At 54.2% G+C, this 14,795-nt stretch overlaps 1 protein-coding gene across 2 annotated transcripts in view; it reads right to left on the minus strand.

Moving 5' to 3' along the window:
- WHRN (whirlin) overlaps nucleotides 1-14,795 on the minus strand; it is a 60,044-nt gene that overhangs the window by 3,127 nt on the left and 42,122 nt on the right. For both annotated transcript variants that reach the window (XM_077189349.1, XM_054646406.2), the window contains 6 exons: nucleotides 14,258-14,294; nucleotides 12,588-12,800; nucleotides 11,499-11,705; nucleotides 9,192-9,224; nucleotides 5,825-5,896; nucleotides 3,150-3,726 (listed from right to left, as the gene is read on the minus strand). In XM_077189349.1, the coding sequence (XP_077045464.1) occupies nucleotides 3,150-3,726; nucleotides 5,825-5,896; nucleotides 9,192-9,224; nucleotides 11,499-11,705; nucleotides 12,588-12,800; nucleotides 14,258-14,294 (1,139 nt within the window). The remainder of the gene's footprint in view (nucleotides 1-3,149; nucleotides 3,727-5,824; nucleotides 5,897-9,191; nucleotides 9,225-11,498; nucleotides 11,706-12,587; nucleotides 12,801-14,257; nucleotides 14,295-14,795) is intronic.

Below are 14,795 nucleotides of genomic sequence, written 5' to 3' on the forward strand. Positions count from 1 at the left end.
CTTTGGCCCAGCAGCAAGGGCCAGACGAGGCCAGGCACGTCCCACCCGGAAATATTTGGATTAATATTCCATACTTTTAGGTTCTTTCAGGGATAGGATCTCCACCACTGCCCTGGGCAGCCTCTCCCCAGTGCCTGACTGCTCTTTCAGTGAAGGGATTTTCCCAATATCCAACGTGCAGCTCCCCTGGCACAGCTTGAGGCCATTCCCTCTTGTCCTGTCCCTGTTTTCTGGGAGAAGAGACTGACCCCAATCCCACTGCACCCCCCTGTCAGAAGAGCAGAGCTGTGCACAGGCAACATCTAGAGATAAGTGGCCCCAAACTCTGGTCTGGAATCCAACCCAGATCCCAAACTCGGATGAAGGGAGAGAGTGATGAATTCAGGGACCCTGCTGGAGGCCAGTTTATGCAGCCCATGCTCCACAACAGGGGCTGGGAGGAGACAGGGACCAAACCAAGTGAAGAGGTGCTGCCATGTAGGAGCTTTCTGCCCTTCGAGGATGAAGACCAAGTGTAGATGGAGACTGGAAATGCCAGGAGCAGCGGCAGAGCTGCATTTAATGCACCCGCATCACCCTGCGGGCAAGGGGCCGCCTGCAGTGACGGCGCTGCGCCACACGAGGGCGACATTGCCACTGGTGTCGCCGCCACAGCGCGGGGGGGCGGGAACGCTCCGGGACCGCCGGGATTGCCCTGGACAGCTTCCCTCTCCATCCCTGAGAACCCCTGGATGATCCCCCTTCCCTCTCCATCCCTGAGAACCCCTGGATGATCCCCCTTCCCTCTCCATCCCTGAGAACCCCTGGATGATCCCCCTTCCCTCTCCATCCCTGAGAACCCCTGGATGATCCCCCTTCCCTCTCCATCCCTGAGAACCCCTGGATGATCCCCCTTCCCTCTCCATCCCTGAGAACCCCTGGATCATCCCCCTTCCCTCTCCATCCCTGAGAACCCCTGGATGATCCCCCTTCCCCCTCCTTCTCCAGGAACCCCCCTGCGTCCCCCTTCCCTCTCCATGTCCGAGAGATCCTCTGGATCCCCCTTCCCTCTCCATCCCTGAGAACCGCTGGGTCCCCCTTCCCTCTCCATCCCTGAGAACCCCTGGGTCCCCCTTCCCTCTCCTTCTCCAGGAACCCCCCTACGTCCCCCTTCCCTCTCCATGTCTGAGAGGCCCCCTGGGTCCCCCTTCCCTCTCCATCTCCAAGACCCCCCCTGGATCCTCCTTTTCTCCCTATCTCTGAGAGCTCCCAGGACCCCCTGGGACCCCTCTCCACCTCCAAGTGACCCCTGGGGCCCTGCACACACTCCATCACCTCCACTTTTTCCTGGGATAAATGTGATTCCCAAGCTGAGTGTGGGCGAAATTAGATTATTTTTCCTCCTCAAAATGCACAGTTAATGGGAAAAGGCCAGAATTTTTTCTGTGAGGTCACAGAATGGCCTGGGTTGGGAATCATCTTAAAGCTCTTCCCATCCTACCCCTGCCATGGCAGGGACACCTCCCACTGTCCCAGGTGCTCCCAGCCCTGTCCAGCCTGGCCTTGGGCACTGCCAGGGATCCAGGGGCAGCCCCAGCTGCTCTGGGCACCCTGGGCCAGGGCCTGCCCACCCTCACAGGGAACAATTCCCAATTCCCAATATCCCATCCATCCCTGCCCTCTGGCAGTGGGAGCCATTCCCTGGGTCCTGTCCCTCCATCCCTTGTCCCCAGTCCCTCTCCAGCTCTCCTGGAGCCTCTTTAGGCCTGGCAGGGGCTCTGAGCTCTCCCTGGAGCCTTTTCCAGGTGAGCATCTCCAGCACCCTCACTCTCCATAGGACAGATGCTCCAACCTTTGAATCACGAGATCCATCACAAGACCTGAAGCTTTGAGATCTGTGTCCTGTTCTGTTGCAGTGTAATTTCAGGGTTTACCCCAGAACCTCGGGTCCCTCCCCTGATAATTCCCTCCCAGGTGTGTCAGTCTCCTCTCCTTTCCCCTCCCAGCACTGTCTGTCACTCCTGGCATTCCAGAAGGGCACTGAGTGATTGGCAGATCCAAAGGATGCCCTCTACCCCCGGGGGCATTGGGCCATCCAGGTGTCCTTTGTCCCTTTGTCCCTCCCCTCCTGTCCCTGCTTGGTGCCTCCCTGCCCCTTCCCTGCCCCTCTCCCCGGGGTTAAAGGAGCAGCAGCCACGGGCTCAGGGAGTTCTGTGGGAGCTGGTGCTGCATTCAGAGGCCCAAGGGCCAGAATAAAGCTCTGGATCCAAACTCTCCATCAGAACCGACTCCTTTCCTTCACCATCACCTTAAAGCTTCTCCACAGAGGGAAACCTGAGGAACAGCCCCTCCATGGGAGGCAGCTCCATCCTGCAGCCACCAGAGCTCCTGCAGGCCTGGACTTGTCTGCAGTGCCCAGCTGCAGCACCCAGGCAGCCAAAAGTGTCTGTGGGGTGAAACACCACACACCCAGCCAGCCCAAAGTGTCTGTGGGGTGAAACACCACACACCCAGGGAGCCCAAAGTGTCTGTGGGGTGAAACACCACACACCCAGGCAGGCAAAAGTGTCTGTGGGGTGAAACACCACACACCCAGGCAGGCAAAAGTGTCTGTGGGGTGAAACAGCACAGCTGCCGCTGTTTGGTTCAGCACCAAGGGCCAGACAAGCTCAGGCACGTCCCATCCTGCTGTATTGGTAATTTGTCACAGACATCTTTTATGGAAAATCCTTTCCTTAGGATTCTTCCTCCTGAGAAGCTGAGAGGCCTCAGGAACAAAATGTAACCAATGGTTATCTGCTGCTGTGGAATGCAACAGGTGCATCTGGGATTGGGCTCATGGGGTTGTTTCTAATTAATGGCCAATCACAGCCCAGCTGGCTCAGACTCTCTGTCCCAGCCACAAGCCTTTGTTATTCATTCTTTCTTTTTCTATTCTTAGCCAGCCTTCTGATGAAACCTTTTCTTCTATTCTTTTAGTATAGTTTTAATATAATATATATCATAAAATAATAAATCAATCCTTCTGAAACATGGAGTCAGATCCTCATCTCTTCCCTCATCCTGGCACCCCTGTGAACAGGGTCACAGTGATTATTCCAATCCTGCCCCATTTATCTCCCTCCCAGCACCCCAGGGATGGTTTTCCCAGCTGCTGGGCTGACACCCACCTCTGGCCTGGGGCAGGGGCCTCACTTCGTTGACGTCAGGCTCGCTGTTGGGCTGGTGCACCTCCACCATGATGAAATGCTGGTTGCCCACGGCCGGGGGGCTGCCCTTGTCTGGGGGAGGGGGCGCGGGGTGAGGGGGCGGAGGAGGAGGGGACGGGGCCGGGGGGCTCTGAGGCCTCTCTGGGGATGGGCTCTTCATCCTGCTGGGGGACTGCACCCTGGGGAAGGGCCCGATGGGGCGCTGGCTGAGCAGGGAGAGCGGGCTGTCCTTGGGCTGGCTGCGAGGGGACAGGGGGGAGATGGTGGCGTAGATGGCGCTGGGGGAGGAGTCCTCGGTGGCCGTGGAGGTGACACTGAGCGTGTCCTTCTCGGGAGGGTTGGGAGGGGGAGAGGGGTTCCGGGGCGCCACGAAGAAAAGGCCGGACTGGGAGGACTCGGAGGAGGGGCGCTGGGGCTTGTCCTTCCCCTGGACACGGGGCTGGGCTGAGGAGGGGGCCAGGGCCTGGGGGGCTGAGGGAGGAGGAGGAGGAGGAGGCTTGAAGTTGGGCGGTTCCTCAGGGAAGGAGGAGAGATCGTCCTGCCAAAGCAAGCACAGATTGCTGGGCACCATGTCCAGGCTCAGTGCACGTTCATCTCCTCACACTGACCGTGACTGAAGAGATGGTTACAGAAACACCCTCCGGAGCTGACAGTGTCACACACACACCTTCCTGACCCTACAGTGTCACACAAGCACCTTCCTGACCCTACAGTGTCACACACACACCTTCCTGACCCTAAATGTGTTACACAAACACCTTCCTGACCCTAAATGTGTCACACAAACACCTTCCTGACCCTACAGTGCTACACCAACACCTTCCTGACCCTAAATGTGTCACACAAACACCTTCCTGACCTTACAGTGTCGCACAAACACCTTCCTGACCCTACAGTGTCACACAAACACCTTCCTGACCCTAGAGTGTCACACAAACACCTTCCTGACCCTACAGTGTCACACAAACACCTTCCTGACCCTAAATGTGTTACACAAACACCTTCCGGAGCTGACAGTGTCACACACACACCTTCCTGACCCTAAATGTGTTACACAAACACCTTCCTGACCCTACAGTGTCACACAAACACCTTCCTGACCGTACAGTGTCACACACACACCTTCCTGACCCTAAATGTGTTACACAAACACCTTCCTGACCCTACAGTGTCACACAAACACCTTCCTGACCCTAAATGTGTTACACAAACACCCTCCTGACCCTACAGTGCTACACAAACACCCTCCTGACCCTACAGTGTCACACAAACACCTTCCTGACCCTACAGTGTCACACACACACCTTCCTGACCTGACAGTGTTACACAAACACCTTCCTGACCCTACAGTGTCACACAAACACCTTCCTGACCCTACAGTGTCACACACACACCTTCCTGACCTGACAGTGTTACACAAACACCTTCCTGACCCTAAATGTGTTACACAAACACCTTCCTGACCCTACAGTGTCACACAAACACCTTCCTGACCCTACAGTGTCACACAAACACCCTCCTGACCCTAAATGTGTTACACAAACACCCTCCTGACCCTACAGTGCTACACCAACACCTTCCTGACCCTACAGTGTCACACAAACACCTTCCTGACCCTACAGTGCTACACAAACACCTTCCTGACCCTACAGTGCTACACAAACACCTTCCTGACCCTAAAAGTGCTACACAAACACCTTCCTGACCCTACAGTGTCACACAAACACCTTCCTGACCCTACAGTGTCACACAAACACCTTCCTGACCCTACAGTGCTACACCAACACCTTCCTGACCCTACAGTGTTACACAAACACCTTCCTGACCCTCTGACAATGAGAATTCAATTCACAAATGAGCACAGCTGCAGAACACCTGGCAGGCCAAGAAATGCTTATAACATATTGCAATTAGGAAATAATTGCCTTCTGATTGTGATGGCGTGAATTATAACATCTGTATTGTCTCACCTTTCTCATTGGACTAAAAATGGAATAAAAGTTTTTAAACTTTTCTATTTTATTGAAAATAATAAAATATATAAATATAGATATGAAATATATAAAAATTAATATAAACATATATAATATCAATATAAATATATAAAATATATAAAAGATATAAAATAAAAAAGTAAAAACTATAAATATATATAATATAAAATATAATATATATAATATATATATAAATATATATAGTATATATACAATATATAATATAAAATATATATATCATATGTAAATATATAATATATATAATATATATAATATATAATATGTAAATATATAATATATATAATAATAGATATAAATATAAATATATATATACTATATATATAGTATCTATATATAAATATAAAAATATAAATATATATAAAAATATCTATAAATAAAATCTATTTTATTTTAATTTATTCTCAGTTGCCCCATGTCTGAGTCAGAAAAGGGCCTAATCCAACACAGCACAACCCACCCAAGCTTTTCTTTGGTTTCTGCTGCTCTCCAGCCAGGCAGAATCCCTTTCCTGACCCACCTGAAGGGCTGTGCTCAGTGACTCCCCTGGCCCAGCTGCTGCACTGAGGCACAACCCAGCACCCCCAGTTTGCCTCTGCTCCCCCCAGTTGCGTGCAGCCTTACCAGGGACACATCTGGCAGGGTGTTGATGCTGCTCTGGTGGCAGTCCCCAGCTCCCTCCAGCTCTGACGTGTTCTGGGAGGGCACACAAGAACAGAGAGCCATGGCACAGCAGCAGGAGAACCAGCACCGTGCCAGGGCACGGGCACAGGGATGCTCCAAAGCCCTCCCCATGCAGGGCCAGCCTTACCCAGGGCTTTTGTGTCTCCTTGGGGTGCCTTGGGTGGGACACAGCCTGTCCCAAGCTAAGGGATGTGCTCAGAACATGCTGTGGACCTGACACCTTGGGGTGAGCTCCTCTAGGCCCAAATCAGCTGCTCCTGCTCAATTTGGAAGGGACCAGCCCTGAGGGCTGCAGTTCAATACCTGTTGGTTTTTTGTTATCCCCAGAGGAAGGACAATAGAAATTTAAAACTCTCCTCCCCTGCAACCCAGAGCAGTGTGTCATAGACATCTTTTATGGAAAATCCTTTCCTTAGGATTCTTCCTCCTGAGAAGCTGAGAGGCCTCAGGAACAAAATGTAACCAATGGTTATCTGCTGCTGTGGAATGCAACAGGTGCATCTGGGATTGGGCTCATGGGGTTGTTTCTAATTAATGGCCAATCACAGTCAGCTGGCTCAGACTCCGTCCAAGCCACAAACCTTTGTTATCATTCTTTCTTTTTTTCTATTCTTAGCCAGCCTTCTGATGAAACCTTTTCTTCTATTCTTTTAGTATAGTCTTAATATAATATATATGATAAAATAATAAATCAGCCTTCTGAAACATGGAGTCAGATCCTCATCTCTTCCCTCATCCTGGGACCCCTGTGAACACGGTCACAGCACTGGGTCTCAGATGCAGAGAGAAGCTGCTGCCACTGCTTTATGGGCCCAGAAATGTCACCAGGAAATGCCACACCACAGTGTTGAGGACATCACAGCTCCAGGAATCCAGAAGGGATTTCCTGTGGGAATCTCTCAGTAGGGATGGGCCCAGGGAGAGGCCATGGGTGCAGCCAAGCAGAGCAAAGCTGGTGAATTCAGGGGTGGCAGAGTGGGGACACAGCAGAGCTGGGAATCCTCTGCCAGGGGGGACCATCCCCAGCTCCCCTGGTGGCAAACCCAGCCTCAGCCCCCTCTCCCTCAGTATCTGCAGCTCAGGGAGGCTGAGCTCAGCTCCTGTCAGGCTGGCAGGGCTGTTTGGATGGGGCAGGGCACAGTTTGTGTTGAAGTGCCTGCTATTTATTGCAGGGTAAACAGCTGATTAGCTGAAACTCTGGTGCTTCTGCATCTCCCCCAGCTGCTGGAGGCTGCTGCTGTGCCTGGGAGATGTTCGAGTCCCAAAATAGACACGGGAGGCAATTAAGACCATTAGAGGAGCAGCAAAAACATTGTTGTAAAGTGCTTTTATCCCTGTGGCTTCTGAAGGAGCCCTGGAGAACGAGAACACAAAGAAACAGCTTGTTCAGGGAGTGACAGGTAAAGGACTGGCTTGGGAAACCTTCCTGTGCCACGGGGTGGTTCCATCCTCCATTATTCCAACATAAGGGCAGGGGATTTTAAGAGAATGACAGAAGGATTTGGTTTGGAAAGGACTTTAAAGATCATCCAGTGCCACCCCTGCTATGGCAGGGACACCTCCCACTGTCCCAGGCTGCTCCCAGCCCTGTCCAGCCTGGCCTTGTGTCACAGACATCTTTTAGGAAAAATCCTTTTCTTAGGATTTTTCCTCCTGAGAAGCTGAGAGGCCTCAGGAACAAAATGTAACCAATGGTTATCTGCTGCTGTGGAATGCAACAGGTGCATCTAGGATTGGACTCATGTGGTTGTTTCTGATTAATGGCCAATCACAGTCAGCTGGCTCGGGCAGAGAGTCCGAGCCACAAACCTTTGTTATCATTCCTTCTTTTTCTATTCTTAGCCAGCCTTCTGATGAAATCCTTTCTTCTATTCTTTTAGTATAGTTTTAATATAATATATATCATAAAATAATAAATCAGCCTTCTGAACCATGGAGTCAGATCCTCATCTCTTCCCTCATCCTGGGACCCCTGTGAACACGGTCACAGCCTTGGGCACTGCCAGGGATCAGGGCAGCCACAGCTGCTCTGGGGAGTTTGACAGGCAGCAGCCAAACTGTCCCAGCTGTGTCACTATTAAAATGGGAATAATCTTCCTGATGCCCCCTAAAACCTGCCAGGGCCATCTCCCCCAGCCCTGTGCCCACCTCAGGCCCTGTCCCAGCTCTGGGCTCTCAGCAAGGACCAGTCTGTCCCAGGCTCTGGGTGGGCACAGCACTGTCCCTGTGCCCCCAGTGCCACTGCCAGCTCTGTCCCCCCCAGCCAGGGACTCTGATGCTGCTGCTGCTCCTCAGGGCACCTCTGCCTGCAGGAGATTTGCTTCTCCTCACTCCTTCATGGGGCCAAAGCAATTAAACAGTGATTGCTCTGGGCCATAAACCATGATGACTTTTAAGCACATTTGCTTTCAGGAATTGGCTGTTTCGAGGCTGTGCCTTCCTGGATTTCCCTTGAAAGACTCACAGAAACCACTGCCCTGAAAAATGAGTGTTGAGAAGGCTGCTCCCTCCTGCTCCTCTTCTCCATCTATTTTCCAGTTCCTCAGGGTAACTAGGGCCAGGTGAGGCCCTTCCAGCCCCTCCTCAGGGCAGCTGGGAAATGTTTGTCCTTCTTATCCTAAAAAGAGTGCCCAGCAGGAGTGATGGAGCTGCAGAGCATCTTTCAGACACTTTTCATTTGCAGATTAAAGAGTGGAGAAATTGCCACCTCCCTGGGGAGCACAACCCAACCTTTAATTAACCTCTCAGCTCCAAACCTGTCCCCTAATTTCCAGTTCCTACTAACGAGAGCTTTGCTGAGCTCCTCAGCCTGAGTCCTGCAGGGTGGCAGCTTTGAAGAACTGGGATAAACCCAGCTTCCCTCCTCTCTTCCCTTCCTTCTCCCACTCTGGAATGCAGCAACAGGGATGGAGGAGCCACGAGCCCCTGCTGCAGATTTTAGGGGCTCTAAGCATGCAAAATGACCTCCACATGTGGTTTCACTCTGTCCTTATCCTCCTCCTCTGAGAGGAGCGTTCCCAGCACGTGGGAATGCTCCACATGGGAGCTGGAGCTGATTCACCTCTGGAAGCAGCTGGAGCAAGGCAGCACCTCTGGAAGCACCACCTCCCTCCAGCCCTGGGAGGAGAAGGCACCTCTGGCTGGCAGCAGCTGTGCTAGGAGGTGATGGAGAGGAAAACCAAACCCCCTCAGCTGCAGAGGCACGGAGGAGCAGCAGGGCTGGGTGACACCAGGTGGCCCTGCAGGAGCTGCCACACCCTGGGACAGCCCATCCATCCCTCCCCTGCCCCAGGCACTGCAGCCCTACCTCCATCAGGTCTATGAGCCACAGGAGCCGCTCCTGGGGTGCGCCAGGGGGAGAGCAGAGGAAAACAAGCACAAAAGGGAAAATGTGCCATCAGGGAGGGTGCAGAACGAAGGAGAGAGCTGAGCAAACCCTGGCACGGTGCTGCCGCTGTCCCCAAACCCACCCCAGCCCCAGAACCCAGCCCAGAACCCACATCCAGAACTTACACCCAGAACCCAGCCCCAGAACCCACACCTGGAACCCAGCCCCAGAACCCACACCCAGAACCCAGCCCAGAACCCACACCCAGAACCCAGCCCCAGAACCCACACCCAGAACCCACACCCAGCTGCAGCCAGGCAGGGCTGGAGGGTGGAGGGAGCCCCTCCTGCCAGGGTGCTGGGAAGGGAACAGCAGCAGGGGCTGAGGGGTCACTTTGGGAGCCCTGCCCACATCTCTCCTGCTATCCAAGCCCCCATCCACCACGAGCTGGTGCTCTTTGCTTGGCAGCTGTTCCAGCAAGTGGGCACAGCCATGCTCAGTGGCAGCATTCCCATCCCCCTGGGTGGATCATCTCCATTCCCTGGAGCAGGGTGTGCTCTCCCACCCCTGGGGACAGGTGCCACACGGCCAGGGAGGGCACAGGGGACATGTGCTCTTGATGGAAGCTCTTAGAGCAGTGGTGCCCACTCCCCTCCCTGTGCCACAGCAGCACCCTGGTGTCCCTCCCTGAGCTCTGGGCTCGTGTGCCAGGTGGGGCTGGGCCCTTGGTCACACACTGGCCCAGGTAGGCGCGTTTGGCACGGGTTGTGCAGCACCAGGCACACCTGGAGCACGTGGCACAGCCCCAGGCATGGGCACAGCATGAGAGCAGGGTGTTACACTCAGCACACAACCCTGGCAGACCTGTGCCAGCCCTCAGAAGAATTTTCCCAGCAGCTCCTTGGAGAGCAGAGCAAAACTCACTTTGTTTATGCAGATCCAGAAAGGATCTCACTGAAATCCCTCCTGACCTGAGCAGGTGGCTTTCCTGTGGGCACTTGTGGATTTAACAGGACAAAAGCACAGCTCTGATGCTCTGACACTCTCTGAGGCCTCTCACAGGCAGGCAGAGCCCCAGGAAAGCCCCCTCCCCTCTCCCCCATGGGCTGTGCTGGGTGGACCCTCCCCAGCCGTACCCACCACCGTGGGCTGCTTTGCTCGTTGAGCACAGAGCCCATTGTTCCCCCTTCTCTCCATGAAGGGTTTAATTTCCAAGGTTACTAATGCATTTATCATGAAAGGCATTTTATGGCGAGGAAATTAGTTTGGGGGCTGTGTGCCTGCACAGTCTGAGGTGATTACAGTAACTTAATTAGACAGTGCGTGCGACAGGGGCCTGGCAGAGACGTGGGAGTGCTGCTGCTGCTGCTGAGTGCTGAGAGTGGGTGGCAATGGGATGCAGCTGCCCAGCCACTGGGGCTCCCACTGGGATGGGGAGCAGGCAGCCAGCATCCTTAAGAGGTGATTTAGGAGCTGGTGAACAGCAGCAGGCAGGGCTGGGATTCCTGTGGGGATGCAGCTCCAGTGGATTTCTGGGAGCAAGGCAGGTTCTGTCCCTCACTGGGATGAAGGTGATGCCTCAGGTTTCAGCTTTTCTATTTTTCACATTCTGTGCTGCTTTAGTGGGTGGGTCTGGGCTTCACATCAGGGGATGCTGAGCTCTGTGCACAGAGCAGGGAGACAAAACAATTCCTGCTCCAGCTGGGCACCAAGGACAAATGACCCAAATCTCAGCCCAAGAGCACAAACCCCGTGGGCTGGAGAGAGAAAAACAAGCAGGGTGGGACTGCAGGGGCTAAAGCTGGGATGGGACAATGAACTGCAAGATGCAAATGGAGCAGAACTGACCCAAGGGAGAGACCCCGTGCCCGGCCGTGCATTTTGGGCCCATTTTGGTTCATCTTGGGTGCAGCCCTGGCTGGGCTCTTGTGCTGCCCAAGCTGGATCCATGGAGGAGATCCTTTGAATAAATCCCTGCTTTATTCTTTAGCTCCGTCCAGCCTCTGCTCTAGGGCAGCCTGCACAGGGCATCAAAGGGAACCTCAGCCCTCAAGCAGGGCACAGCAGCACCTCAGTGTCAGGGGCACAGAGACACCCAGGACCTCATGGCATCACCTACAACCCACCCAGAGTGCACAGAAAAATAACAGCCTTGGGGAACCCCTGGGGGAAGCTGGAAGGGCTCCCTGTGGGTGAAATGGCCTTGCAGCACTCAGGGAGAGCAGCTTGCTGTGGCACTGCCAGGAGGAGCTGCTGGAAGGAAGGGATGGGGCAGGAGGGACCTACCCTGGCCGAGCTGACGGTGGTGGCAGTGAAGTGGCTGCTGGAGGACGAGACGGTGTCGCTGTAGGACATCATGGAGTAGGAGTCGGGGCTGGGCCCCGCGGGCTGCCGGGCCTTCATGGACTCGATCTCCCTCTTGAGCACCAGGTTGTCAAAGCGGTCCAGGTCTTGTGGGGAGATCACCCCCCTCACCTCGGAGAGCAGCGAGAACTGGCCAGGCACACACAGAGCCACAGCCAGGTTGGAGCAGAGTCACATTCCTGGGGAGCTGGGGGTCTCCCTCCCACCATGGTCAGCAGTGGCACTGGCAGGTGATGGAGGAGGTTTGGTCCTAAACGTTACCAGAAGCTCCTCTGCCACTGAACAGCAGCCTGCATCCCCACAGGGTGCCCAGAGAAGCTGGGGCTGCCCCTGCATCCCTGGCAGTGCCCAAGGCCAGGGCTTGGAGCAGCCTGGGCTAGTGCAAGGTGTCCCTGCCATGGCAGGCATGGAACGAGGGGATTTTTATGGTCCCTTCCAACCCAGACCAGGGTGGAATTCTGTGCTGGTTCCACGATTGTCACAGACATCTTTTATGAAAAATCCTTTCCTTAGGATTTTTCCTCCTGAGAAGCTGAGAGGCCTCAAGAACAAAATGTAACCAATGGTTATCTGCTGCTGTGGAATGCAACAGGTGCATCCGGGATTGGGCTCATGTGGTTGTTTCTAATTAATGGCCAATCACAGTCAGCTGGCTCAGACAGAGTCCAAGACACAAGTCTTTGTTATCATTCTTTCCTATTCTATTCTTAGCCAGCCTTCTGATGAAATCCTTTCTTCTATTCTTTTAGTATAGTTTTAATATAATATATATGATAAAATAATAAATCAGCCTTCTGAAACATGGAGTCAGATCCTCATCCCTTCCCTCATCCTGGAAGGAACACTATCACACACAATAATGTGGATTTATCTGCCATACCCTCCCCTTTTCCCAGAGCAGATCACCTTGGAGGCACAGGCCCACACGGTGACAATGCCCCACAGCAGGGCAGTGACTCTGCTCAGCCCACCAGCCCCCAGCAGCTGTCCCTGCCCTGGGGAGGGCCTCACCTTGGCGTGTGTGTTGAGCAGCTCGAAGAGGGCCATGACCAGAGCATCCACGGAGATGTTGCCCTCCTTGTACTCGTCCAGGTAGTAGCCCATGGTGGCCCTCTCCTGTTCGTTGAGCAGGTGCCGGGCCTGCTCCTCCAGCATCACCCGGCTCTGGTTCACCATGGTGCTCAGGGTCACCTGCGAGCCGGCCAGGCCCCGGTAGAACACGGGCTGCAGGGCACAGGGGACAGCCTTGGGCCAGTGGCAAGGAGGGCAGAGCTCTGCTGAGCCAGCTGGGCCAAGCAGGGCCCCTGCTCTGGGCTCTGCCACCAGCCCTCCCTGCCAGCACTGCCTGCAGGGCAGCTGGGAGCCAGACTGCAGGGAGGATTTTGGGGAGGACAGGAGGAAGGTACCCCCAGGTACCCCCCATCAGCCTTTCAGTGTCACCACTTGTTTGGGAAAGTCCAGAGCCAAGATCAGAGGAGCTGAGCTTTGCTCTCTGGGCCAGGGACAGGAGCCAGGGCACGGCTGGGGCTGGGCCAGGGCAGCTCAGGCTGAGCTCAGGGCAAGGCTCTTCCCCCAGAGGGTGCTGGCACTGCCCAGGCTCCCCAGGGAATGGGCACGGCCCCGAGGCTGCCAGAGCTCCAGGAGCCTTTGGGCAGCGCTGCCAGGGATGCCCAGGCTGGGCTTGCTGGGACAGGGGCTGGGCAGGGACAGGGGCTGGGCTGGGGGATCCCTTCAGTCCCTCCCAGCTCAGGACATTCTGTGCTGCTCTGATTCCCTCAGTCCATGCAGCACCAGCTGAGTTTCCCATCCCTTTTCAGCAAGGGCAGCCCCTGTCCCCCACAGGCAGTGATTGAACCCCAGGCTGTGCTCCTGTTCCTCCCTGCCAGAACTGGGGAAACTGGGGCCACAGAAGACAGGCCAGCTCCCCATCCTGTGGAAAAGGCACATTTGCCCCCACTGCCAGCTTGAAGCAGACCCTAGTGGAGAAAGAGCCACTGGCAACCAAAGGAGCCCCAGGGAGAGACAAGCCTGGCTGCAGATGAAAGAGTTTTTCCCTTTGAGAGGGATTTCTGAGGGGAGGTCCTTAGTGTTTCCTCCCAGGCAGAGCTGGCACAGGGATTTGGAACCAGACAAGACCCTGACTATCCCAGAGACAGAGAGGAGTTGAGGCTGGGGAAGATGTTTTGCCAGCAAAGAGTACAAAGCTGTTATCAGTGAGAGCCACCTGTGAAACCTCCCTGCTTAATTTCCATTTAAAAGCAATGTGCTTTGCAAGGAGGTGTCGAGGAGATGCTGGCACAGAGCTGCAGGCACAGCACGGGGTGAGTCCCTGTGCCTGGTGAGCTGGGGAGGGCTGGGACAGAGCCCTGCAGCTCCCAAGGCCCACAGACAGCCACCATGAGGCCAGTCATGGTCACCTCTGCAGGGTGGAGGGGTCCCCACAGTCCTTGTCCATGGGTGATCATTGCCCCTTGCCCATGAAGGCTGGAGGGCACCAGATGTGTCCTCCAGAAGTGGCACAGGAGAGGGGACACCACTGTGTCACTGTAGAACACAGCATGGGGAGGAGAAAAGCCCATTACAATCCCAAACCAGCATCCTTACTGTAAGAATGGCCCTCCCTCCCATGGAAATAAACCACAAAAGCAGTGATAATTTCCCAAGGATCAGGAGTGTCTTACCCTGGCTGCCACGTCCATGGCATGGTCACCCACTGCCCTGCGAGGAGGGAGAAGATCAGTTAGCCCTGAGTGCTGGCACTGCTCTCCTCTCTGGAGAGCCACAAGCTTCTGGCAGGGACAAGGGGAAGGGACTGTGGATGTGACAAGTTGGTCAGAGAGTGAAACAGATAACTGTGTCAGCCATTGTTCAGGGAAAAGCTGTGGGAAGCTCAGAGATAAGAATTAAAACAATTCTTATGTTAAGTCTCTGCAGCTGGTGTTTGTGAACATGTGGAACGAGTTCTACGTGATATTTATGGAAAGATGGTGTTGCTCCTAATTAACCAAATGGGTGACAGGTGTTATTAGAACCTGTCAGGTTGTGGGTGAATGATGTTGCTTATAAAAATGTGAAGTTTTGAAATAAAGGAGCTTTTATGCCTTCTGAAAATGCATGGAGTTGTGTCACCTTCATTCCTGTTCCTGACTCAGCGGTGACATCAGACAGCACAACGTTGTCCACACCTGCTGCACCCAACAGGCCAGAGATGCTTCCCTG

The sequence above is a fragment of the Agelaius phoeniceus genome, chromosome 21 (genome assembly GCF_051311805.1).
Source record: "Agelaius phoeniceus isolate bAgePho1 chromosome 21, bAgePho1.hap1, whole genome shotgun sequence".
Classification (NCBI taxonomy): Eukaryota; Metazoa; Chordata; class Aves; order Passeriformes; family Icteridae; genus Agelaius; species Agelaius phoeniceus.